The sequence below is a fragment of the Spodoptera frugiperda genome, chromosome 25, assembly GCF_023101765.2.
Source record: "Spodoptera frugiperda isolate SF20-4 chromosome 25, AGI-APGP_CSIRO_Sfru_2.0, whole genome shotgun sequence".
In the NCBI taxonomy this organism is placed as follows: domain Eukaryota; kingdom Metazoa; phylum Arthropoda; class Insecta; order Lepidoptera; family Noctuidae; genus Spodoptera; species Spodoptera frugiperda.
In genome coordinates, this window is record NC_064236.1 from 5,919,813 (window position 1) to 5,947,798 (window position 27,986).

A 27,986-nucleotide genomic window follows, 5' to 3' on the forward strand; every position below is an offset into this window, starting at 1 on the left:
TAGATTTGAAGTAAAGCTGATGTTTCATTGTTCTAGGCTTGATATTATTTTGACAACTTTGACGTAATGATTTTTTAGTGCTTTTACTAATATAACTCCCTTTTTATATTTATTAATCAGTCGTTCTGTTTATTTTAAAATTAGCACAAAGCCTTCAAGTAGTGTGCTATGAAAATTTCAAGTTAATATGGACGACGGTTTAAAGTTATCTAAAGGTTGGTTCGTATTATTTACTTGTAAAGAGGCGGTAACAATTTGAATTAACAAATATTAGACTCGGTGGTTTTTACTGAATATTTTTTGAAATACGCTTGTTCCTATTCCCGTAAGTCTCGGATATAAATGCCTACTATATTTACTAATGACATTGGAATACAAAACGAATAGTGGAGCTTTACAGCATTGGATACACATTCTTTGGTGTACCTAATACTTACCTAATTGTATTGATACCAATGCACACGAAAGCATAACGTCCCATAGCGTGGTTTAGCATGAAGATTGCCGGCTTTTTCCTACAAGTTTTCATACCAAAGACTTGCTAAGATGATTTCCGTTGTTTGGTAAATCTTTGATTGCAGATAAGCGTCATAGGAGCTCCAGCAGCCTGGCTGGAGCCGTGTTAGACGGAACACGTTCCGAACGCAAACTGGACATGAAGGGTACGTTTCTATATGTATAAGCAGGTCTCTTTAAGCTTACTTACCCTTCTGTATACCTATTACCTAGTATCTATCTTACCTATATATTATATACTAATATATAAAGCTGAAAAGTTTATTTGTTTGTGTAGTCCATTTATCGAGGAAGGTGAAGGGATAAAAGGTTGTTGGTATCTCTTGTATGCGTTTTTAGATACTATTGACTGTTGATTGTCTTAAATAAAGGCTGCCTCGAGTAAAGTTATAATAAGAGCCGTCTCCTCAGACGTGGAATCCATTTTGTTCCAATTAATTGTTACCGAAACACTGATGCAAACCACAGCCAAGACGATAAATTAAACCACTTTTCAAAATTTTAAAACAAAGCACATCAAAAATCTTAGAAGCATATGTATAAATAAACAGCAAAATATGTATTATGTTAAAGAAGAGGGTTAAGAGGGTTGCATAACTTTTAACAAAATGATTAGGTAATTTTATAACAAAATTCCCTCATTTTAAAGGATAATTAATTTGTCTTTCTCACGGCACACGTTACCAGGTACCTACTAAAATATGTTTAAACGAACGCCAAGTGGCTCCGTTTTTCTGCTCCCGAATGTCCCTCCATATTTTACAAAATCACAAAAAAATATTGCCATATTAATGTGAAAACCCGATCTACTTCTCACTGAATGTCTTGGGAAGATTCTGAAGATTCCAGTATCTACCTACTCGTGTATGAAGAACCTAATTATTAACGCTTGGTTTCAAGACAATACTTAGGTACTTAATAAATAAAATCATTACTAATCAGCCTTCAAAGTCTCTGTATATATATCCTTATTCTAGACTGTAAATGGGAAAGTAAACAATCAATGCCGCTCAAAGACCCGCAACACCAGAGGAGTTGGTAACAAGTACATTGCCGGATTATGTCGCCGGTGAATCGCAAACGTTTTTTCACGACTTTTTCTCTAGTATGTATCACTCCCGTCGAGCTGAGCCTATTCGTACTGAATACTGATGCACGGCTTTTCCAAGTTAGACTGCTAGAAGTTGGCTTTTATGCCACACAAAATGTTTTATTAGTACCTATCTACCTACCCATAAAATAAATTCTGTTTTGCTAGCTTCTATACCGGAGATGGATGACCAGTTTGCGACAGCTGAAGTACGATGCGACGACCTTCAGGAGAAAATTGAATTAATAAAATCTTTAAAAAGGAAAAGGAAACTGAAAAAACGAAGGTTTATATAACATTTATTAAATTTGTCTAACAGATACTCATTCTACAAAACTATAAACTAGAGAGAACTATAACTAGAGAGAGGGTAGGTACATATCCTTCCTTGGCCGCGGGTTTGAAGGAGAATTAGGAATTTGAAGGTTTTTATTCAGTAAGAGTCCGACACTTTCTCTGGCTTCGTCCAAGGCGGTAGAAGTCCTTTGCCGACCCTCAAAAAAAGAGGGAGAGGGTAAAGTTTTAACGAGAAAAAATATTTCTTTAATATTTTATGAAACGTAAAAATCCATGTTAGTCACTTGTCTAGCCGTCCGTGCTGCTGCCACAATATACAAGCAGGATATGTAAATGTGATCTTGCAATAAAAAGTTCTATTTGTTGTTTTTTTTTGCAATTTGAGCATAATGTACGACTTATTTTCCAGCATGACCAAAGTAACAGACCCGCCAATGACACCAGAAAGCGTTCCATTTATAACTGTGCGTACGCAACCGAAGAAAAGTAAGTACTTTTAGGTGATTTGTCTATGTAGGCTGTATCATTGCTCGCAAACATACGAGCTACTTGTCGGGGGTGAGATGGTACCTCCTTTTGAACAACAGCTAATCCTGTACGTGGCATGAATTATACTATATATTTTGGGATTAGGATTTTTCTTCATATAAGGAGAGCTTAACGGTCTATGTTGCCTCTAGCTGTCATTTTATTCTGAGAGGATACCTACTGCCTACTTCTCTCAATAAGAGGCCCCAAGATTACCCTAAGTTAGGCTTTGTGATAAGTATCGTTTAGCATAGGGAAAAATGGTGCCAGCTTTGCTGATTACAGAGGTGTCGCAACAAGCCGCAAGACTACGTCGGCTAGAGGTGCCGCCGAACCCTACAAGAGGCTACCTGGACCCTGCTACCGTGGAACAGCACCGCATGATCGGCCAAGTGCGTGGCTATAACCAAACGTTCAAGCCGCAACAGGAAAGCTATGGGGTCTGTAAGCACTGTTTAAAAAAGAAACAAATGTAGTTACGTCTCATAAATAAAGTTACATAGACCAAGTAGATGGATCTAGGTTGACATACGTAGAAATTTCATAAAAAATACAAACGCAAAAAGGAGGCACAGATAGTTCAAAATACTTATTTTTGAAAGATTAATAACTCAGCACTGGTATCGGTTTACCTCGGGATTGGGTCCTCATGGTATAATGTCAGGAACGATGTGCGAGTACGAGTCGTACACGCCTTAAAGAACCATCGAGTCCACTTAACCTGTAACTCTGTATTGTAGATATATAATATTATACCCATACAGGTTAGCAATTACCACATTATCATCACGCCCGCCTTTTTAATCTTGGGAGTAGCATGATATTTCACCAGTTATGTTTTCAGACTCGAACAATAACGGGTGAGAGCGCATACCTATTGTCATACACCGGGCAATCATTATATGATATTTTTGCAATGCGTACCGAATTATATCTACAGCAATATTTGAATTACTTTTAATATTTATAACTAGTATATTAGACAGCATTAAACAGAAGTAAAAAAAGCTTATTTTTAGGGCTCACTTTTTTGTGGAATAGGGGGCAAAGGAGCAGACGGTTTACCTGATGGTAAGCAAACCAACTTTGTAATAAAAGTGACATAAAGGTTCGTAGCAATTACGTTTGTATTAATAAATAATCCACTAAATTGAAAGCATCCAAAATGGAGATAAAAATATAATAATAGGTTGGTTTCAACAAGGTTTTTGTCCATCTTTTATCTAATGTTGATCTATACATTACTGTGCTTTGACAGTTTTTACTTTTAGTCGTGTCGACTATACCGCCAGTGTCAAAGAAGTTCTTACTTATAAACAATACAAGTGCCCATGGCAAAAGCTTGGAAGGAGCAGGGGCTGTCACGAGCAGTACCTACCTCTACATGTAACATTTCGATCGATTGAACTTCTGTTTTACTTAGGTACTGTGTATTATGTAGACTATTGACTAACTGCCGGATTTATTGACGTACAGCAAATCCCTCTGCCTACCATGGACCGGCGACTATTTTCAAAACTGCGGCGGCAGATTTCACAGGCTGATGGTGACAGTGAGTACTTTGGATTGATTGAATAAAAACGTTATGTACCTCGAGTACTTACAGTACAGACATTCTCTAAGGCTCTAGACAGACGGACTGCATTTCAACAGCAAATTGCAGTTCAAGGGCAGTTTGAATGCAGTTGACACGACTGCAATAGGACTGCAAATCAAACGTGCAGTCCGATTGCAGTTGAATTTCAGACTGCGTGCAGTCGGTTCACATAATGCTGGGCTGCACTGTTGGCTTGCAGTCCTATTGCAGAGCCTAAGGCATGATGACGAATAGAAATCGATTGATAAGCTTAACAATGCAAATTATCACCGTTTTGAAATAATTTAATCTATCGATCTACTCTCATATTACGTCTCTTTGTGATTAACATAATAAGGTGAATTTTATAATCTAATAACTTGTTTTTATATAATATTTCATCCAAAAGGTATGGGCGGTCGGAGCCACCCGCCCACCGAAGGGTTGGAGGTAGCTTGTGGACAAGATGACACGATTGAAGAATATTCTAACTTCGACGTCTTTAGCCAAGCGCCTGACTAGTGGGTATATTCATTAAAGCTAAATATAGTTAATCTTAGTTAAGTAATACAGTATCTAAACTAAATCTGCGTGAAGTATTTGTCTGGTTTTTACCACAATCGTACCCTGATTCTAGTTCTCTTTATCGTATTATATTCTTGCCTAGCTGCTTCTGTGCGGTCCGACCTGCTCAGCTTCCATTGGTCCTAGCCTCAATAAATGGACTGTCCAAATAACACATAAAATACACATACATTGTTTCACAGCCCAGTCGTTACTCCTAAGAAACCCACGGATTTGCGTCATATGAAGCAAACTAGTCGGCGACGGCACGTTCCCAAGGAAACTATATCTAAAGAAGGCAAGGTTTCACTATTTATTCTTTGACAGCAGTTGTTTCTAAACAACATATGGCATAAGATATGACCAGTTGCAAACTCCTCAGCGGGATATACGTTCATTCACACTGTATGTAGCCTTCTCATTTGCCTCACAAAATAACATACCTACCCTTAAAAAATGAAAATGTTTATAAATCTTACTACACTGATCATTTTATTGGAAATATGGAGGTTACCTTTTTGAGGGAGGAATACCATCCAATGACTTCTCCCGCCCCCCCTTGGGCGAGGCGAGAGGGAGTGTCAGACTCTCACTGACTAAAAAACTACCCCGTTCGTACTCCTGCTTTTCGAGCTGTAGCCCCTGCCCTAGGCAGTCCGAAGCTTCGGGTCAGCATTAGCTCTACTGGGCCCACCTGTGGTAGTCTGACATAATTTAACAGCTGAAAGCTCTTTAAGGCATGCGCGGAACCCTACGCGCCTCAAATGACATACTTACCTATATGTCAGCTATATTTTAAAAATATATTACTTCAAACAGGGCTTGGTTATCATTTTTACTACAAATGAAAACAAAAATTATTCCAAAATACAATAATATTAGCAATACGGAACTCCCGTACAAGTTTTCCTTTCTAACTTAAGTAAATAAATACTGAATTACAATTTCGTATGCTATCACTATCCTGCAAGTCTTATGTGATATTTTTATAGGTGGAACCGATCAAGTCTTTGAGTCCTGGCAAGCCGGCGCACAGGGTGAACTGCCGATACCTCGCCCTCGTCGACACACCACTAGAAGTCATCAATCTACTGGTAAGAATTTCCCTGTGCCCAGTCTGCAATTACACACACCTAACATCTACCTAATACTAGACGCGTCTTAGGCAGTTGTCCCACGGCGAGAAAACGACTATTGGCTATTTTCTCGCTCAACGTACAATAGATATACTTTCCGTGTGAACAAAAGAGATGCATATACAAACAGTTGATCGCTGACTGTCCACACTGCCGGCGAGCACTCGCTTCACTAGTTAAACATCGGAAATAAATCTTAAATATCGGAACTACGCACTCGCTCCCCGCGTCACGCTAACTCGTTTCTAGTTCTAGCTCTGCTCGTTACTCTTTAATCGTTGCCGGTGAGACAAGTTCCTTACTCGTTTGTGCGACAGGTATAGATGAAATGACAATAAACGACAAAGGGGAGGACCGGCCAGTGGTGGAACTGTTCAACAAGAGTCGGCACAATCCCGGGGACGCACGGAGACTAGCTGCCGCGGCGCCGCCCCCGGCACCTCTAGCGTCCCATGCAACCCACGAACCCCAGAAGAGAACCAAAAAAGGTAAGAATATTTTTTAGACACGAAGGACCATACTAAAGACCCGTTCAGTGATTTCGGAAGTTCTTGAGCTATTGTTTCATTTTCTAATACCAGTTATTACAAACTCTTATTATTTTAGTTCGATATGACTTAGGTCATAAACAGATACCGATCTTATTTACCTCTCACAACATGGTAGTTGCCAGAGTTGACCTCTTAGATTGTGTTGACTATAATCTTCTATAATATATATAGAACGCGTCTATTACTGAGCGACTGACTGACTGCCCCACAACGCACAGCCATATACTGGTCGTAGACATCTGAAATTCGGCAGTTCAGTAAATATTTATTTTTTCAGTTCGCAATTCAAAGTACGACGATGATACTGCTCAGATTGAAGACATTTTACAGGAACCAAAGAAGGTTTGCTTATGATTGTTTTTACTTCATAGGTAGCGTCAGCCACTAACTCGATTACCATTAGCGATGATGTGGTCGACGGTGCAGCCTAACCCAGCCAGTTGTGTTTTTTTGGAAACAGACTTTAGCAAGGAATTTCACCCCTAAACGAAGCGAAACGCTTCATATTAGTGGGTGGAAATCTCAAAATATTGATAAAGGACAAAAAATATTTTTACTTAATAATTTGTCATTTGTGACTACTCTTCCCGTGGGTGTCGTAAGAGCAACAGAGAACTGACTAAGAAACCTGATCCTTTGAACTGCGATATCCAACCCGCTTGCGTAAACCCGCAAGCGTAGCGATTATGGCAAACTCTTTTTTGGTATAGGAAACCCCTAAACTTATTAAGTCTCAATGGCACTTAATGTAAATATGTAAATTGCAGATAAATCACGAAGGATCACATCATCCTCGCCGCATCAAATATAGAAGTCGTCGTTACGAGCTGCCTACAGTAGCGTCTCAGATGAAGCAGGCTGGCATGCGGTACTACTACGGGACATCCAACCACACCAACATACCGTTTGTAGTCAGCAAGAGTACCGCGCCCTCACACAACATCGGCGTCAACATACAACAGGTGATAGCTGTTACTATTTCTTGACTTCCTTTTTTGAATATGAGGTACTTTTGTTTAATTTTATTTCCCTTATTAAATAAGACCAATCAACTATTATGCGAATAAATTGTGTTTTAAATAATCGACTAAATAAAATTTTATGAAGTGTGTTCCAAATAAAAGTCGGAATATCTAGTTTCAATAGTGCCTCATTGAGGATTAATAATTGAAATAAATGCTTTAACTTTGACTGCAAAATAGAAGGGACTCGCATACCTACTTACAATACTAACAGCAAACTATACTCTGAATTTGATTCAATGTTTCTTACCGGAGTAGAGGAGCTGCACTAATCTATTTTGTGGCTGATATAATCTACTGAGTAAATTAAACGATGTGTGGGCGAGCCATGCTTTCGACCGGAGTGATACCACGGCCTCACCGAAAACCGACGTGAAACAATGCTTGCGTTGTGTTTATTTGTGTGAGTGAGGTTACCAGAGGCCCAATTCCTCCCTTCCAAATTCTTACACGCACGTTTCGCGGCAGCGATTGCTTACACGCACGTCTACTCGTGTTCCATAAAATAAAAAAACAATGTAATTCTTTATTATTTGCAGGTGTTAAATGGTCTTAAAATACAACAACCATTATCAGGCATACCTCTTACTATAGCGCATCACATGGGTGAGAATTCTTAAACTTCCATAAAAATATCGACTAAACTGTTAGTTCCTTGCGTATAGAATGAGAGGAATATTGCACGGGCATATAGTTTGAATATAATGTAACATGTACAATTGTACATACAGTATGTACCTTACCAGTTAATTGAACCTTCACATTAAACACTAACAATTGTTTGCATAAACTGAATGACATGATATATCTTAGATAAAACGTCAATATTACTACTACTAATAGATATAAAAAGTGTATATTCTTAAGTATGTGACAACATCGGGTTAAAGAAGTGTGCGCACGTAAAAAAGTATTTGTTGCAACATTTACTTACAGTGCTTTGTAATATACCTAGTAGTTGTAGTAATCAAATATCTGTTTAATTAATACAGTTTACACTGAATTTCAGGTTTAGGCCACGTACCGACATATGGAGCGAAGAGTACAGTCGTCGTAAGTATTAGTTTTAATAATTTTCATATATTTTTAAGAAATCAACATCGTACGTTTGCTATGGTTAACTCACAAGCGGTTGATTGTTACAATATTAATTTAAAGGAGCCGTCTCTAGACCACCGCGAGATAAATGCGATCCGAGTCGGTCAGCGGCTGCTACGACTGCCGTCTTACAAGTACATGTCCTACAACCGACTGCTGACTCTCTACCGCGAGGGAGACGGCATGGTGCCCAGGTTCCTCCGGGCCATTTCACGTCCTCACTACTTCTACACCTCCATGTACAAGTGAGTTATCTGCATCAAAACTTAGCTTACTTACTACACACAACATTTTTATTTGGCAACATTTTACTCGATCGGTTTGAAACCCGCACTGAGTTTAGCTAAATCTCAAAATTATTCCGAGTTTCTATATGTTCAATGTATGTTATTTTTGCAAATATTTTCAAGTGCGTATTAATGTTTCAAGCAGCCTCGCGACAAATCGAGAAGATTTTGATGGGGCGACGTCGAAAGGTGGTCGTGGTGGTAGCCAGGAAGCCAAACAGAGTCTCGCAGAGTACGCCAGTTTGTACCGAGAGTACGAACAAGTCGATAAGTGCATCAAGGAAGGTAATTTCGAGCCTGAACTAGAGCGTCGCAGGAACGAGCTCACGAAGGAGTTGGCTGCCCGGGAAGAGCATATACGCAGAGTGAGTGTCTGACGTGTACATAGTGAGTACTCCACCGCGCGTCTGGCCTCTCCAATGAAATCTTGGATATGTGTTTTTGCAGGTGGTTCAAGAATATCGAACAGGCGGTGAAGGAGACCCAATCTTACGCGCTTCGGCTTCAACGGCCGAAGAGGGTTACCGGCACTCCTCCTTTAAGTTGGGAGACACTCAACAGTAGACAATGCGCTAACCGTCGCTTGTCTCTTCGTTTTCTAATGTTTCACTTGATACAACAAAAAAAAAACCCGAATACATAGTTTGCGCTCCAAAAACGTCCTCATAGTAAACCTAATGCAACAAAAGTGACTCGGACCTGTCAATAAAAAAATATCATATTTCTATTTATTTATGTAAAAATTGTAAAATATTGGAAATGAATTGTTATAAATTAATGATTAAACCGCTTGCCGTATAGTCGAAGATTACAATTAAGATCGACCTTCATCTTTCTAATAACCGAAAGAAACATTTTTGTATAACATTTTATACATATGTAGACAAATACCTCTTGCATGTATTGCCTATTGAAATTTGTTCATTGCTATTCCAAAATATAAAAAATATATTGATTAACCTTTTTAGCACTTTTTACCCTTTTTAGCAATTTTTCATCATTGACACTGGTACAATGTTTGATGCCACAAAGGTTACTCGTACATTTTTTTATAATTGCTTAAAGAAGTTAATTAATATATTTTAAATTAAGAATGAATAGGAACTAATTTTGTTAAGCAATACATACAAGATGTATTTGTATGTGTATAAAATTTTATATAAAATATATTTCATTTGGGTATGAGATGGGTGAAGGTCGATGTTAATTCGGATCATGTGCTAGTATGTGTAATGTTGGATTGTAAAATATTTGTTTATTTTATTCAAACGTCTAAAAAAATATTTACCTTCATGTCTTCATCGGAGTTGTAACATCCTTCTCCACTGTCCCACTCATTGAACGTTATCAATACTTTATATTTTTACTTTTATGAATCTTGATTGTAAAGTTTCCTGAAATGACTTCAGCTTCTTTAACACGTACATACATATTATGTATGTGCTTTATTCGTAGGAATTTTCTTATCTTTTCCTTTTTTACTTTTCTAGTAAGTTGTTGCCCATTTATCAAGCCTTGTCATTTATTGTTGTACATACCTACATAGTTTACCTTTATGATGCTTACTTATTAATACGAAGTGTGTAAGTGTAATCACGTATTTTAACCGGATAAAATCACTTGCGCCATAAAATAAGTTTCAAGCCCAATAGCACGATATGGTAGTTTGACTAGAAATGTGCAACTGTTACTCGAGCACTCGAGTTAATTTCGCGTACAAAGGATTCGACGGACGTTTTTAAAGTGCATTTGTTTGAAAATTTCGGGTACGCTCCGTGTGGACTGCATCGCCTGTCCGGGAGCACGCCTCACTCGGGGAGCACCTGTGACAGCCTGTTGAGATTGCCTAGGCCCAGCTTGACAAACAAGGGCGCTGACTAGAGTGTAGTAGCTTAGTGTCCAGCGCGGGACTACTCTAGGGCATTGTAATAATAGCTGTGTACGAATGTTTAGTGACGCGACCGGTCCCATATTGTTGTCCTGATGAGTTTCGGCTGGTGTTTGAAAGCATATTGATTGTTACGTCGAATACAAATTGTAAATGTTATCTAATCTTTATTGGCTGAGAATAGTAAAAGTTTGTGAATGATGTCATGTTATAAAGAAGTTTGAATACATATTACTTTGAATTTTCAATTACTGTTTTATTAATTTCGTTTTATAAAATGGATGAGGGAATATAATAGCGGATATGAGCTCTACTAAGCAACATGAACATACAATTGTCGCATACATACGAGTTATGTACACAGTGTATGTAGTACGCGAGGGTAATGATGATTCATACCTAAGAACTTTTAATATCTATATCTTAATACATAATGTTTAATAACATGAAACATTTGACACATTTTGTTATGTACACATAATTAACAACAACGAAGAGTTGAATTACACTATATTACTTATCTATGTAATAAATAACTATAAGCGGAGCGACAGACAATACCTACAGTGGTTACAATATTTTAATTAGACTGTTCGAACATAACGTTAAAATTGCTCGCTACAATCTACAAAGATTGAAGTATTTACACAAATATATAACAATAAATATATCTTAATATACCGAATTTTGTCCTATGGTGTTTCTAAGACAGAGCACAAACGTGGCCACTTTTAATTTTGATGTCAGACACAAGCGACCGATGATATTTGATTTACATAAAACGTAAATCATTCACAGCCTACGCATACGTGTCCAGTTATTTCTCAAGTACACAATATCGGTCAAAAGGAGTTCAGTGTCAATAACTGGAAACAAAAAGTGTCTACGTTTGCGCAGCGCATATACGTTTTGCAGTAAAGTTCTTCCAATTTAAGTGTAAGTGTTTGCGCATTGATATCTGTTGCGCAAAGCTGTACCAAAAGCGTTTGAACAAATGACCGGAATATATGCAAGTCCAATGTTTTATGGTACTGCGTGCAATGTGTAGTTTCATTAGCCATCGTTACCGGTTGGCCAGTTTAGGAGTCTTCACCACGTGCTATTGAATACATAATACTGCAACGCATTGCCCAGCTAAAGATTGCTCGGCCATCAGTTACAACAATATATTTTTGTGATGACCGGGCAATCAGTTGCCTATATTGCCTACACCTACAGCCTCTAATTGCCATAAAACTTGGCCCGTTCAGCAAAGCTTACTCATTTACTTGCAAACTATTGATGTGTTGCTAATAAAAGTCATGCATTCATTATTATAATATTCATAAATAATTCTAATAATTGTATTGGCCTAGTCGTTAGTACCTATGTTCTGAACATTAATATTTTTACAAAACTATACTTAAAACAAAAACAAAATATACTATGCTTATAAATAGACATTATATTAGCGATCGATAAAATCAGGAATCCTTAGGTACAAGACTTGTAATTTGCATTTTCATGAAATTGAGTATGTAATTGGAGTATTTTTGAGCTATTGCTAAAGTATTGTTGATTGTACTAAACTATTGAATTGTATTTGTAGGTACGATAGAAGCATCGTAAGTAATGTACATATCCTACTCTAATACTCTAGTCATCTTTAAATAAGTAATCCTACAACAATCCAATATTTAGGGAGAACGAATTAATATTCTTTCCCGAGCTAGTAATGTACCGTGGCATTGTATGCACTATACTGTAATACTTACAAATCCTTGATGTTAGCTTCTAAAGTACCTACATTAAATGCTCCAATCGTGCAGAAGAAAAGAGCTGCATTGTGGGAGATTTGTCGGTTTAGTTGCGGGTGTCGGTGGAGGAGGGAAGGTTCTCGCCATCAATCTTGTGGCGCGTGGCCTGGATGTAGGCCTCCGCAGCCAGGGCCGGCCAGGCATCGGTAGCGGCTGTTGGGGCCCCGGCCCCGCCCCAGGCCTCCGTCGTCGACACCTCCGCAGGCCTCTCCACGCTCTCTGTGGCCTTTGGCGTGGACTCCAGCGACAAAGATTTTGGCGTCTCAATCCTTTACAACACGAAACACCCATTAGATATTACAGAATTGGTTAAGTTTTCGAATATTCCCTTACTGTGACTTGTGGTAAAAACTGGAATGTGCCATATTTAAAGAATCCAGGTTTAAGAATTAAATTGTTGGAAAGAAGCAAATACTTAGTTGGTAAAAATCTTAATAAAAGCAGTTAAATTAATCAATTAAAATAGTTCGGTCAACATTGACATTACATTAGATAGAATAAAAAATTGGTAGTAATATCCGAAACACTATCACAAAAAAAAAGAATTGTGATATCTGCTAACTTAAGATATTTTTCAGCATTAGGAGCTTTTCAGCTTTAATTTTGCCATCTATACGAATTGATGCATTTTGCTATAATCCGTACAATTAGAGTTAGTTCGTGTTATGTTTAGAAACGGGACATTTAGTGGGACTCGGGTCAAGGGTAGGTGTGGGTTCTTAGAGAAAAAATACCTCACGCGTTCTGGTGACTGCATGGCGTCGTTTGTGCTGGAGATCTCTAAGTCTTCAGCGTAGCTCATGTGCAATTTGTCGCCGTCACCACGTTGCTCTTTTTCTAAAAAAATATTGCATTATTATAATTTTTTTGGAGTGAAAATATAATGTTTGTTACCAAAACAGAGTTAATTCCAGCAATCACCAAATGTTAGACATAGTGTATTTAATGTGAGAAAAGGTTTACAGTAAATTGTACCTTACTATACTAGGCATATAGATTGCAAATATAACCAAGTCAAATTACCATCAACGTTGATGGCCGCCTCGGGCCAGCCCAGGGAGTCTCCCTCGACATCAACTGGCTCATCTTCAGCGTCGTAGGGGCGGGACTCCCGAGGCCGCTCTTCCCGCCGTTCCTCCTCCAGGTCGTAGCCGAGCATGCTCTCAACAGTATGGTGGCGCTTGCGGGTGCGCAGCTTCAACCGACGCTGGCGGTTGGCGCGAATCCGTTGGTAAGTCTGAGACCACGGAAAAGTATTATTGTCAATATACCTAATGTTACATTTTTAGAAGATGTTACGGAAAAAATAACAATCCCCTTTTAATTTACTATGTATTTAAATAACAAGTTTTAGAAATACAGTGGAGTGTAGTACCTAATAGAAGAAAAACATTGCACATCAGTCTTTTGAAATGCATGTTATTGTTGTATTGCATTCGGTTTAGACTTCCATCGTGGTTTGAAGTCAGTTCAATTATCAAGAAAGTAATTAAAATGAAGTTATTTCAATTATCTTACAAAAATTAGAGAACTGATTCATTACAATGGTTCTGAAACGATATTGAGAAAAATACTTCAAGAGATATGGGATTTTGTGCCAATGTGCAATATTTACCGCCGGGTATTATCGTCATATTATAGGATAGGGCAAACGAGCACACAGATCACTTGATAGTAGGCAATCTGTGCCACCCATGGACACTCGCAACAGAAGAGTAACGAGTGCTACCGGCTTTTTTGATGATCAGGGACTTGCTATTTGCGATTGGTGAAATGAGCATTGGGGGATTTAGGGATGAGAGGAAAAGATTGGTTCCGGTAACCTCAGTGTCGCAGTGAAACACAATGCAAGCATGGTTTCACACCGACGGTGATTACTCCAGTTGAGCCGGCCCATTCATACCAACGTCTAATCATATAGCTTACCTCCCAACGAGCATCTTCGTCCTGGTGGTGCAGCGAGTGCTGTGGCGGCACGGCGGTGTCCCGCGGCAGCGCGCTGAGGCTGTACAGGTGCTGCAGCTCCTGCAAGAAGTGCGCCTGAGCGACACCGGGGCCCAGCCGCGCTCCACAGACACCACACGAAGACTTGCGCTCTCCATCCGCTATTGTAAACAACCAAATATACCGTTATAATTTGCTACTGAATTAATTTATTAATAGACTTTAGTATTATCAAAATTGCAGCTCTGTTGTTGCCCCGTTAATGATGCATTTTTTTATGGTATAAGGCGGTAAAAGAGCAGACGGTTCACCTGATGGTAAGCAATCACCGCCGCCCATGGATACTTGAAACACTACAGGCGTTACAAGTGCGTTGCCGGCCTTTTGGGGGTTAGAATTTAAGGGTTGTTGAGGAATCGGGGATTGGGATGATCCTGCATAAAATCTAATTGAATCCGACGTTGGACATTTATGTCTTTGCAAATTTACGCTATTTTAAATGCATGTAGCTGCTACTACGTACCTTACCTTATCTCCTATATGGGATTTTTATAAATATTTCAAAATAAATGAAACATTTTCCAATGTTTCCCATTATCCTATAAGTAATGTAATAATTAATTGTCAGGCTGTTTGTCTCTCATCATTATCCATTAGATTTAGATTTCAGCCATGATCGTCCCACTGCAGGGCAAAGGCCTCCCTACCCTCCTTCCACTCCTCTCTGTTTAGAGCTTTTTGCGATCATTATCCATTAGCTGTTGTAAAACAAATAGTGACCATATAACCAAATCAATACTAAATAATTAATTAAATAGATATCATTTGAAATAGGTACTCAATTAGGTTTCAGAATTCTGCATACCTCACACGACTGTTGATAATGGAAAGTCAATTAAAGTTAAAGACGTACTCCATTACACTAATCAGAATGTATCACTACCAGTCTATTATGTATTGTCACTGAGTCGTGTATCTAGGCTACTGCGGTTGATTAGGCAGAAACTTTGGCTACCACTTACATTATCGAGATCACTAGCGTAAACTGACGCGGTGACACGGTGACCCACTTAATAAGCTTTTAGGACAAAAATCAAGTTCTAATGTCCAATGAAATATCACAAGAACACGCCCTTTTTTCTTCTATTTATACTAAATGTTAACCTGTGCCGGCGTTAGGGGGGGGGGGGGTCAGGGCGACAAACTCTGGGGGGGGGGCGCCGATGCCGCCGCCGATGGGATCCGCAAAAAACTAACACTTGATATTGCTTCCCTCAAGTGGGCGCCACAATATTTTCGCCCAGGGTATCAGTGGCCCTTACGCCGGCACTGATGTTAACAGTAATATTGTTGACTATTTCTCAGATAAACTCTGTAAATTTTGCGTGTTATAAAACTAAATGTAAATATGATAATTGTTCTACACACTACACACGAACCGAGACTCCTGCTCAGCAGTCGGTCTATACATATTATAGATAGAAATGTACATGAAATTTAGTAACTTACGTGAGAAAAAGTCGTGAGAGTCGGTGCATGTAGGGGCTGACGGTGGGTCGTCATCCTTGCAGGGCCGCGGCGAGGCGGACGCGGCGGAGCCCGGCGAGCTCGTGTCGTCTCGCGGCGCGTACGCATGGCGGTACAAAGGCGGCGTGCTGCTATCATCGCGGACGTTCTACGCCATATATTACGAAACAAATGTTAAATGGAACGAACTTTTGATTGCGGTCGGCGGCTGAGTGACCGATATGATCCACAAATTGAAAAAAGAAAAAATATCTATTCAGCATGTACCAAAAATACACACAAATAAAAATTGTTCTAAGTGTTTTACTTAAACAAACTTTTCATTATACTTCTCACAATATTCTCTTTATATTTTCATCAATGAATTAACAAGACACCGTTACTCGTTAGAAAGTAAGGCACTCCAAATCGGATAAAACTTTATATTAAAACTCACCCTCAAAGCTTGTCCAACGCTCTGACCAAGCGCATACTGTTCACCGAGATGCCTAGCGAACGCTTTTCCAGGGTAAAGAGGGTGGAAGGCGCCACCTATCGGACGAAAAGCGCCGCAACCGAAGCTCTGCAGCGCTGGGTGCAGGAACTGCGGCGCCATGTGGTGCAGGAACCCCTCCATGACTGACGGGTGCTCTAAACATGATACCATTGTTATCAAAGGGCCCTAAAAAGGCCATACGCCAGCTTATTAAAAATCGGAAAGAAAACAGATGTAAGTAATCGCAAGCGCTAGACATTGTGTTCGCTCAGCGAATAACGCGGAACCTAGCTTAAAATCCAACCAGCAAGCAATGTGACATTGAATAGAATCTGCAGTTTCCATTCAATGCCCAATGCGTGCGTTCGAATACTCAAGGAGTTCCTATTTTAGCATATCTATGTATATATTTGTTCGAAACGCAAAGCCTACTGGAGCCTTCTTTATACAAACACGAGTTGTATAATAAATCTGGAGTGAAAACATTTGAAATTTAACTGACTTTTTATTAACGATAGATCACACAAAGCTACTTACGCCACAAAAAACATTTCCACAGAAAGTGGTCATCGTAACGGTTTCGAGGAAACAAACAAAAAAGCAGAGTTACAGGCACTTAACTACACACGAATAGACAAGGTGTTTATTTTGAAAGCGCACATATTGCGTCGCGTGCGCACGCGCCGCGCCGATCACCGGGAGGACAACGCGAACAAATAAACATCACCCGTCATCTCATTGCTGCCGTCACAAATCATAACCCTTATCCTCGTGTGGAATAATTATTCATTTGTGACTTCCTAAACATTATCTTGCTATTATTACATTTTAGACACATTCTAAACAATCACTATTTAGAGCGGTTTCTTATAGTAGGAAAAAAATAAATATTACTGATATTAATTGTAATATAATATCAGCCGAAATGTTGGTATTGCACTGGTGCACCAGCTACAATAATGCATTCCTCGATATGGATCATAACAGTCAAAGACAAAATTGAAACTGATTGACAAAAGGGAACTCCAAATCTATAAATTGGTAGACAATTCCGAAATGGAGTGCCTGCAAGTGTCGTGTTTGTGTCTAGCTTTTACTCGTAATAATGTTGTCATCCGATTCACGCAATAGTTCAATATTACAGTTTTCGGACAGAGTCTGTGACATCCCTTTGGCGCGTCCCAATACGTAGCATCGAACAGCCGCAGTTATGAGACCCCGCATAACTTGCCTTTGTGCCACATCCGAATACGAGTTGGCCGGCAGACAGATGTGATTGTTGAAGCATTTTCCATTAATTTCGTATTACAGGTGCACCCGCCTCTCACATGTCACCAGCAGACTTGTAAACGTTTGTCCAGAGCGAACGCTACTAAGTATTTGTGGCATGTAAGTTTGGCCATAGGTACATATAGGGACTCCGGAATACAGAGACATATTGTTTAGGTAGAATGGCAAATGTTGCGAGATCAAACGATCACATTCTACACAATTGAAATCAGCAACTAAGAAGATTAATGGTTAATTATTGTCTCCAATTTTAACAATATCTTAATTACATTTATTTTTCAATATAATATGTGCTCTGCTGCTTAGACAGTCTATTCTCAAAACAATTGGACTGTCAGCTATCAATTTATAATTATATTTTTTTATTTATAGCTGAATTTTTTCCTTTCAATTTATAAAGTTAAATCAGCGAGCGAACTCAAATCATATTAAGCCAGAATGCGCTATGCAAAGTATTTATCCCTCCCTTTGAAAATCAATTCATAATAAGTGTAGAGTACTTAGTGTATTAAGATCAAACTCTAATATCTCAAGAAGGACAAAGGAGTAAGAAGTTAATTGTCCAATCCAACAGGACAATGAGTGTGTGGACTTGACAATATACTGAGCTGCGACATAATTAACGTGTCAAAGAATTAATTATAGGTCTAATGTACAATTATCATTGACAAGCCGATCCAATCAGCGACCCGTCTGATTAACAGTGACATATATAGGTAAGATCTCAATATCAGGCCGTTTGAGTCTCCAATTAGTAGAGCGGCGTAATGGCTTAAGTGTTGTCGCTGTAATCAATCGGTGAGCAAACAGTGGGTATTGCTTTGTACTGAGGGTGGTCACACCGCCACCGGCTCTACTGATGTCTTTTGTAAATACGCAGTGCACCTCGCCACTTGCAGCCACTGACCAATGTCTATGGAGAACTATAGAGAAGGAGCTATCGTTACAATATTGATAAATAGTTTTTATCAGTAAACTAAAATACCTAAAAGTTATATCAATTGTACAGAGGTTATGGACACTTCGTAAGATTTCATTTATAGTTTTGTTTAAATAGACTAATGACGTAGAATAATATTTCTGAAAACTAGACGTGATTCATTTTATAATTTTTATTTTAGTCAATAAAACACGCAACACCCTTTGCCCAATCACTTTTTTAAATAAAACCAGGAGTAACAGTTTTAATCCAAGGAAACGCGCCAATCCCAGGAATCTGCATACGTACACTAATAGAACTGATTGTCCTGCTGTCTTGCATTAGTGTAACGTAGGATACGCTTCACATCCCCCAACCGTAAGATCCTTGAGACGGGACAATGGTACGTCAGCACGGACTACGAAGGGGCTAATTACAATTGAATAAAGAGGCTGTTCGGCCTATATTAATTCGGTAATCCCATGTCTTAAGACCCCTACCATACGTCAGGTACAATAGATAGCTCACCTAGATTAATAGTATACGTCTAAATCTATTAAGTATTGTGAAATGTTTACATCCAAAGTAAAGACATTTTCACATTGCCATTGTGAGTAGAAGCAAAACGTAAACTCATTCACAGGAGAAGTTAAAAATAATCATTACTTATATAAATATTTTAGATACATATCGCATTATCAGCAACCCGCTTTCCTTTCAAGTAACACCAAAAAAATGTAATAACAATGTTGTTTAACGAGTTAACCTCGTTTATTGGGTGTTTGTAAGAGCCGCAGTGTGGTCGCGCCCTACCGAGCCGCCACCTACTTAGCGAGCAGTTGGCCCTCGTTACTTGCAGCTATCTATTCTATTGCCGCTACGTGTAAACACTGGGAAAAGAATAGTATGGCCGGAACAGTAGGCGATAAACACAGCCAGTGTAAACGTTATGAAATGATACATACGGCGCATTCCGCCTAATTGTACTTGTATTTATGGAACACTTCTGCCTGTTCTAGAATACTGGCTTCAAATAATATCAGTGAAGCTAACTTGTAATATCTTATGTGCTTCTTATATTTTTGTTATTTGTTAGTGCACATGGAGGTTAATTTTGTTCCTTCGTATATTATAGAAATAGTATTATACCAAGCGCATAATATGTTTAACAAATGATGATAACAGAGTTACGTAAGCATGCATTCCAACACGTTAAAAATTTAAGTTAAAAATCGTTATCGAAAATTAGCGGAGTTTCCAAACCAATTTCAATGGCTACGCTACGTTATGACTGTTATGATATTTCACAGTTATGATAAAATCACCTTTCAAACCTTTCACCTTTTCGAAACAATTGATATGAAAATAAAATATATTTCTATGAATTTAAGAACTGTCGAACATTTTTCTTCCTCTGTGAATATGGTCCGAAGTGTTATGTGCGCAACAAACGCCTACACGGACTATAAACAGTCTTGTAAATCAATAATAGTTGTATTAGATCGTTAATTCTATCGGTGCAATATATCAGATCGTAGTTACCAATAAGTGGGCAATAAAAGAGCCAACATTAGCTGAAAGAAATACGCGTGCTCCTGATTTATGCGTGATAGGAACGCGGCCGCCCCTTTTTCAATAAGGGCCCTGATAAGAATCATTGCCTATCGCCGCGTGACGACCGTCGAGGCATGCAATTAATTCGCTTTTTACAAGTCTTTCTTGTACGCAAAAAATGTCCTGATTGTCTTAAAATTCAAGCAAAATAATTTTATATTTAACTTTTTACAACATATCCATCTTAACGCGCGGCGTACGCATCAAAAAGCACTATACAGAAACAGCAGCATTTATGATATTAAAATCAATTTACATACCTACACAGGTAATTAGGTGATATATAATTAAAACAGAACATACAAAGAACTTTGTGTTTTGTATGGCGTCCGGAACCGTCATGAATTTTAAGATTGACGACGTCGTGTAAATCCTGAAAGAAATCTTTTTTGTCAGGTATGGAGCTGTAGACCCAATACCTTTTTATTTTTAACCAACTACAGCAATGCAAAAAGTAGGATTATGAGTCTGTTCGGTTGTATCTTTAGCTCTAAAAGCCTAAAGTTAATGACAAAGTAGCTTATACATAACTACAATCTAAGGTAGATTGTGTCCGGAGCTGCGGACCGCCTAGCAGGTTTACCGGGGCTCCGGCTTGAAAAGCAGGAGCAGGAACGGGTTGGTTTTTAATCAGTAAGAGTCTGATACTCCTTCTTGCCTCGCCCAAGGCGGGATAAGTCACTGGATAATTCTCCAGGGTCAAAAATAAAATAGTTTATGTATCCAAAGAATACATACCGTACATTAAAATCAGTAACAATGTTTTCTTGTTTCAATTTTTTTTACAATAATTTTCTTTAGTCGGATCTAGTTTATGAACTTCTATTTTAATAGTAAGTAAATTGGTTTTATCTTCTTAGCCTGTAGATTTTACAATAACAAGTCATGTGAGGCACGACATCGAGCTGCTAATACTAATCCCCATTAATTGAACGTGACTGAATAATTTATTTCGTTAATTAGGTAAATGCTCTAATCTCATGGCTGTGTGAACTTAATTTAGTATTATAAACCACTAATAACTTAATAATATAACTTTGCAAACACTAGTTCATCTGCTGTTTTAAGACTTTTAAGTTTCAATAAATATATTCATTATTTACGTATTTTTAACCATACTCGTAACAGATATTAGAGAACGTTTTTAACCGTTTAAAATAAATGTACCTATATATTGTTCTTATTCCTGAGCTTTTTTTTTGATAACGCGGTGAAACCTTCAAAAGGCGCCTAGCTTTTTGTGGATAAAAGACTAGGGAGTGTGGGATTTTTATCTCACTAAAACCACCCCAGTGGCCACCCTCTACACCTGTAAGGAGCACCGAGACCTCTTAGTAGACCTACTTCGGAGCCCCCACGGTGCAACGCCTGTTACGGCACATCCCTAGGGCTTATTCTTGAGCCTACTGTTATACCTACAATGAATTCAGGACTTCACGTTTTGTCTTAACAATGTTTTTTACTACATAACTTTTTTCAAACAAATTGGCTTTTTTAACAATTATTACATTAGTATAAGTCACTGCTATGCAAGTTTAGTTTTCCCTTGGAGATGATTAAAGATATTTGACATTTTAAAACCCGTATATAATATGCATTAAATAAAACTAGTAAACATTTTTTTGGTCCAATATGAATCAGCCATTTACGATATGTAAAAATTGCCTAATTAATACGATCTAAACATTATATCATTGTGTTCCTGCCTGTTATTTACGCTGTCTCTCCAATGAATATGGATTTATTTTTGATTCTTATATTCCCATATACCCTATATTATCCAATGACTTCTCCCACATTTAGTGAGACGAGAGGGAGTGTCAAACTGTTACTGACTAAAAACCACCACGTTCCTACTCTTGCTCTTCGAGCTGGGACCCCGGTAATCCGCTAGGCAGTACTCGACTCTGGGTCGGCATCAGCCCTACTGGCCCCATCTGCTTTTTAATACGGATATGATTTGATTTTTATGTTAATCATCATTTTACCTAACTTTTCCTCGTGCCCTATGAAAGTATGCAAGCTTTGCATCAGTTGTGGTTGAATTGGCGCGGGTAACATTCGTAGCATCGGCGATGCAACGTTTGGAATCAAAATACAATCATTATTGTTGATCTAAATTGTAATCTAATACAGTTATTATAAAGGTTAATATTTAATGTAGCTCCAACCATCTTTTACATAGTCTACTAATAATATTAAAACTCCTGCAAAAAAGGGAAATCTAAATCTAATTTTTGGGTTATTATAACAGTTTTAACCGATTATACGTTAAAATAATTCAATTTGGTTTTGTCCAATGTTCATATCGTACCACAAGTACCTAGTATTTTTCAAAACTCACTAGTCCTGAACCAAATCATTCCAATCAACCCATTTAAAAATAAATTAAACTTACAACACATATAGTTAGTTAAATAATAAGTATTAACTAATTTCAATTCACACTATTACATTTAAAACTATGTAGGTACGTATACAATGTGATAGGGGTGGGACTTCTAACCCGTTAAGGCTGAGTACTACATCTAATTTTATCGACAAAAAAATAATATGGGGAGTTGAACCCCTAATTGAAAATATTGAAAAATAGTGATTTTTTCGGTAAAAATAATTCATAAATTTTTTTTTCTCACCAAAACATTATCAAACATATGAAAAAAGTAATGAATTAGTTAGCCAAGGTTATTAGCTACCATTAGTCGTTTTATTTTTGTTTCTACGACGCATACAACCATTGATATCAAAAAAAAAATAAAAAAATATATTAAAATAGCCATAATTTTTAGGGGGAGGGGATTCGACCCCTTCGACCCCCGACTTTTGTCGATAAAATTAGATGTAGTACTCAGCCTTAACGGGTTAGAAGTCTCACCCCTATCACATTGTATATTGTAGACACCAACGCACCAATTACACGATCCTATTAATTGGTAAACGGATTATTGAACTGAATCATTAAATCATAATGTGATTCTATTAGTTTGCTACATTTTTAATTACTTAGATACATCATAATTTATTGAAGGTACACCAATCTACGAGCGGCGTTCAAATTGGTATTCTAATGGTATGTGTTTGGTGGAATAAAAAGCCTAAACCAGAAAAAGTAAGGTTAAATAAAAGTTGAGTATACATAATAATAGTATTTAATTCCTTGAAGAAAAAAACGCATCGCCTTTAACCAGTGCTTTTATGAGTAGGTTTAAGAATAGATTAGGGGGTGAACCTCTCGCCATACATCAGGCGCAACTATTTCGTTTATAGGAAAAACGGTTTTTTAGGAAATGGTTGGACCTAAGTCTAACTATAGAGGAAGTTCGATATTTATTTTTTGGGATGGGCTTATCATTAATTCCTCCTGCTATGGGTGTGGAGAGAAGAAGTGTCTGACTTTTAACAAACTAAACAAACTAAAAAACACTACTTCTGGTGCGAGACAAAGCCCCGGGCCCCCAGCAACCTTTTAAGTCTTCCACGGTTCAAGGCGAAGTTTTTTTTTTTAAGGGGGAATATCATCCATTTATATCTCCCGCTTCGGGTTGGCGAGAGAGAGTGTCAAGCTCTTACTGATTAAAAACCACCCTGTTCCTATTCCTGCTTTGAGTCAGAGCCCCAATAACCCGTTATAAGGGTGTCCGCAGCTCTGGATAGCAAAGTATCTAATATTTGAAATGAATACTGAAACAACTGAACTTTGTATTGAAAAAATATATTATGTATACGTTTAGTGATAGTGAAAATTTAGCACATAAGTACTTCACAGGTACGGTAGAGTATAATTATTTATTGTTTAAATAATTCATCTGTAAAACGCGTGATAACGATTCTATTTTAGTTGTATATTTGCGTTTATTATTTGTTAGATTAAAAACAAGGGGATTCGTTTCGGCTTTACACTGGTGCCTCTCTTTATAATCTAATAGGGAGTAGAATTAGAGCAGTGCTGCTCTACTTTGTCATTACATGGGTATACGTTATAACCAAAAGAATTATGTTACAAATATTTGGAAATCTAAACTACACAGAATAATCTATATATTAATACGTGATGCAAAAACTTTGGACCCCTTTTTACGATAATTGCGCGGACGTAGGAGCATAAAATTTGGTACACTTATAGTTTATGTGTAGGAGAAGTCCAGAACGCTAATATTTTTCAAAAATAATGCTTATAAAGTACATTAAATCAATAAATAAAACATTACACACACTACCATGCATAGAATATGAATCGTATTTGACAAAACGTCAAAATCGACAGACATTGCGATGACATTCTCGCGTCACATATGAATAGAGTTTTCCTGTTCATGATGCGCCGGAATATATTAATTTGAATTTTACAAAACTAATAGCAATTCGTTAAATAAAAATTATCCTTGAACGTATGTTAAGTGGTATTGTAAATTAAATCGTATATGATCGAATTTCGACCACTAGGCGACCACTAGTCAGAAGAAACAGAACACTATTATTTAGGAGTCATATCATATATATGGAATTACATAGATTAGTTCCTCCCAAACCATGATCTAAGTAAAGTGAAATACGAAGTTAATTAGCAGGCTATTATAATAATTAAACTGTAATTAACTGTCATCGTAATTAACTAATCATGTGATTACTACATTGGACATAGGAACAGCCGTTTGTTGACGTCATAAGTAGCATACCTACATATATTTAGCACCACTCTTACTCTTAATGTGGGTAATAATAGCCGACTGAGAGGCCAGACATTGGACAAAGATCGAGTAGCAGCGCTCTTTAATACTCTGAATCTTTTACTACAGTCTCCAGTTCGTATCCGGAGCTACGAACTACCTAGCGGGTTTAGCGTGGCTCCGGCTCGAAGGGTAGGAGTAGGAACAGGGTGGTTTTTAATCAGCAAGAGTCTGTCACTCTCTTTCGCCTCGCCTAGGGCAGGAGAAGTCTTAGATAATTTTCACCCTTAATACCAGTCCTTCTCATATAAAAGAGACTCATAGTCCAACAGTTAACTAATTTAAGCGAAGAGTCTTTCAAATTCAGTATGTAGTTACAATTTTAGCCGTTTATCGAAAGAACTAAATCTTTTATTTTAATTTTATTCGAATTTTATTCTTTTTAGAATTATGCAGCAATAGTTTATCTATGGAATGCTATTAGGGACTATTAAGGAATAAATTGTCTTATGAGCATAATTTTTTTAAAGAAAAAATTAATAAGCCTACGTTCACATGGCTTTTTTTTTTGAGGGAGGAAAATCATCCAATGACTTTTCTCGCCTTGGGCGAGGCGAGAGGGAGTGTCAGACTCTTACTGACTAAAAACCACCCCGTTCCTTCTCCTGCTTTTCGAGCCGGAGCCCCGGTAAACCCGCTAGGTAGTCCGCAGCTCCGGATCAGGCATCAGCCCTGTTGGGCCCCATCTGTGGTGGTCTGATGGCTCTTTGAGGCGCGCGCGGAACGCGACGCGCCGCACGCACGGATCAGGGTCTGGTCGGGTGGCGAGCTACCGTTGCTCGCCGTCCGCAGGCTCGTGCTTACGGTGGCCGGAGATCGTCTCGCGATCCCTGACGCCCGGAGTGTCTCACGTTCACATGGCTAGCGTCTTAACGCGAGCTTGCAACTGCATGTATATTCCATACATATTATTATATTATCATTTTATTCAGTTTGAAATGACACATTCGAAGTAAAATGCATGTAGTTGTAAGCGCGCGATTTTAAAATGCGGTTAACTCGTTTTTTGTATATAGAAGACGCATGTTAAGTTAGAGTTTGAAGAAATTCTTGATTATTTTAACTGTGAACCCGTTTGGGGTTTTCTTGAGTGCAGTTCGCTAATATATATTTTTTTTCGTTCTTACAATCTTTGTCATTAATTGTTTGCCAAAAGACTTAAAAAATAATGTGTTTTAAATTATACAACTGCTGGAAACCTAAAAGTCAATTAGTTAAGATTCTTTACTTTATTCTATAATGTTATTTTATTAAACAAAATTGATGTTATTGTTTTTTTCACACAATGAAATAATTAAATAAAGTAGTGCCTTTATATTTTGCACGGAAACGTCCAATTTTTTTTATAAGTTCCGTATTATAAAACTAGTATCATCTGGAAAATTATCGTCACATTGTAGGTACTGCATAAAATAGGGTTTAAAAACGTTTTTACTTTAAAATAAAACCTACGTATTGTTTATCAATACTAACTATTATAGAAGAGTTAGATGTACCATCGGCCAAGTAACAAAGAAAAACGATAAAGAAACCTCTTTTCTTGAAGATTTGATGGAAACTAATAAACTAATCTTCATCTACCTAAGGTTTACCCAAAGGGCAGGGAAAAAGTACCTATAACTTGGTAATATTTAAAGTTTACGTAACAATGATAATAGAAAATCGCCAAAGCAGTTATAATACTGTATATATTCAACAATAATTACCATTTACTCAAAGTTCTAACCGTTACACTCCCATTGTTTAAAATCTCGCGTTCTTCCTCCAGTCAAAAACTGAAATCAGTTTGGTTTCTTGAAAACTTTTCACGGAATTTTGTATTTTGTTAATAAATTATGATATAACGGAATAAATTACACTTCCTAGCATAAGAAAAATGTTTTTTTATTATTAAAATTATACGTTTTTTAGGAATGTCACAGCATTTGAGAAAAATTTTGGTCCAGTGCTTAATTTAACTTTTATTTAACTAACCTTAAAGTTCAATATTCAAGATGTGTCAAAAAATGGTTTTCATAAATGAACTGTATCACTTAAATGGTGAATTTTAGTAAAAGTATATTAATTATTTAGTTACCAAAGTATTTTTGTGTAACTGACCATTGAAATAAATTATTCTTATGTGTGAACCCTACAAGTTTAATAATAGATTTTATTTTTTATAATTTTAAATGTTTCTTTTTAAAATTAAATATTAAAAAAACAAAATTACGTATTAGAAATAAATAAAGAAAATAATAAATTAGATAATTAATAACGTTCAATATTTATTATTTAATAATCAGGATCATGCGTAATGAAAAATTAATAAGTCTTTTAAAAAAATAATAGAAAAAGGGCTTGTAAATTATATTCACTTCATCATAAAAATATTTTAGTTATTAACAAAATTGAAATTTATCTCTTTTAATCCAAATTGTGATTATGTTACGTGTATTAATAACTATTTAAAATACAAGTACTAAAGCTTACAAATATATAGAAGAACCTATTTAAAAAAAATGCTGTTTAAATAAATAATACTTTTTAGTGTTAACATGAAAATAAAAAATAAATAAAACAATGATCTAACTTAAATACAATAATAACTTAGAAGTTTAACTAAACTTAAAAAAACTAAAATGAAACAAACACCCAAACTTTTTTTGTATAAAAAAAATCAAAGTAATGACTTACCTAGTCCGCGTTACGTGTGTCGCGTGCGTAAAAAGCGAGAATATGCGAGCGCGGTATTTGCTGCAGACGTGCAGAGCGCGTGACGGCCTCGGAGCGACTGCGGTGCGGTGCCCGACGGCCGCTGGGCGGGCGTCGGCGGCGACACGCCCCACACCCAGAAATAATAAGAAAACTCCACTTTTCATCTAGAAACTTCCAAGAATTTTAAATTCATAAAATACGTCTGTGTTTCAATGATATCCTGAATGACTTTTTCTATGTAAATATGTACCATTCTTACCTACATACAGGTGGGTCGGTATTATTCGTAGAATCACGAAGTTTTATAGTTTACGATTTTTTTCATGAATCACTCAAGAAGATATGTCGTCCGTCTAACTTATTTGCCACGATACCTAAATGAACTAAAAATCGTGATATTCGAATTTTGCTTTAAAAAAACAAACACTTATTACATTATAATAA

General features: G+C 37.4%; 2 protein-coding genes across 6 annotated transcripts; one reads left to right on the plus strand and one right to left on the minus strand.

Annotated features, from left to right (window-relative positions):
• Positions 1 to 36: 36 nt before the first annotated feature.
• LOC118267168 (uncharacterized) lies at positions 37 to 10,801 on the plus strand. Of its 4 annotated transcripts, XR_004782925.2 has the most exons (18): positions 37 to 215; positions 582 to 662; positions 1,775 to 1,892; positions 2,313 to 2,389; positions 2,702 to 2,871; positions 3,908 to 3,983; positions 4,417 to 4,528; positions 4,775 to 4,869; positions 5,564 to 5,665; positions 6,025 to 6,195; positions 6,536 to 6,600; positions 7,026 to 7,220; positions 7,820 to 7,886; positions 8,290 to 8,333; positions 8,439 to 8,623; positions 8,808 to 9,030; positions 9,113 to 9,465; positions 9,862 to 10,801. XR_004782925.2 is itself a non-coding variant. In XM_050704595.1 (17 exons), exons 1-17 carry the CDS (start codon positions 188 to 190, stop codon positions 9,227 to 9,229), a joined length of 1,926 nt encoding a protein of 641 aa, XP_050560552.1. In that variant the 5' UTR covers positions 37 to 187; the 3' UTR covers positions 9,230 to 10,801. The 4 variants fall into 4 exon arrangements, 3 of the variants coding, with proteins under 3 accessions (XP_050560552.1, XP_035436884.2, XP_035436895.2); XM_050704595.1 differs by having other exon boundaries at positions 9,113 to 10,801; XM_035580991.2 differs by having other exon boundaries at positions 8,811 to 9,030; positions 9,113 to 10,801.
• LOC118267208 (protein Teyrha-meyrha) lies at positions 10,789 to 27,674 on the minus strand. 2 transcript variants are annotated; one of them, XM_035581053.2, is made up of 8 exons: positions 27,522 to 27,674; positions 26,552 to 26,620; positions 16,257 to 16,450; positions 15,803 to 15,968; positions 14,276 to 14,454; positions 13,373 to 13,586; positions 13,084 to 13,186; positions 10,789 to 12,618 (listed from the first exon to the last, which is right to left on the minus strand). In XM_035581053.2, exons 3-8 carry the CDS (start codon positions 16,434 to 16,436, stop codon positions 12,396 to 12,398), a joined length of 1,065 nt encoding a protein of 354 aa, XP_035436946.1. In that variant the 5' UTR covers positions 16,437 to 16,450; positions 26,552 to 26,620; positions 27,522 to 27,674; the 3' UTR covers positions 10,789 to 12,395. The 2 variants fall into 2 exon arrangements, with proteins under 2 accessions (XP_035436946.1, XP_035436956.1); XM_035581063.2 differs by lacking the exon at positions 26,552 to 26,620 and having other exon boundaries at positions 27,522 to 27,669.
• Positions 27,675 to 27,986: the final 312 nt, after the last annotated feature.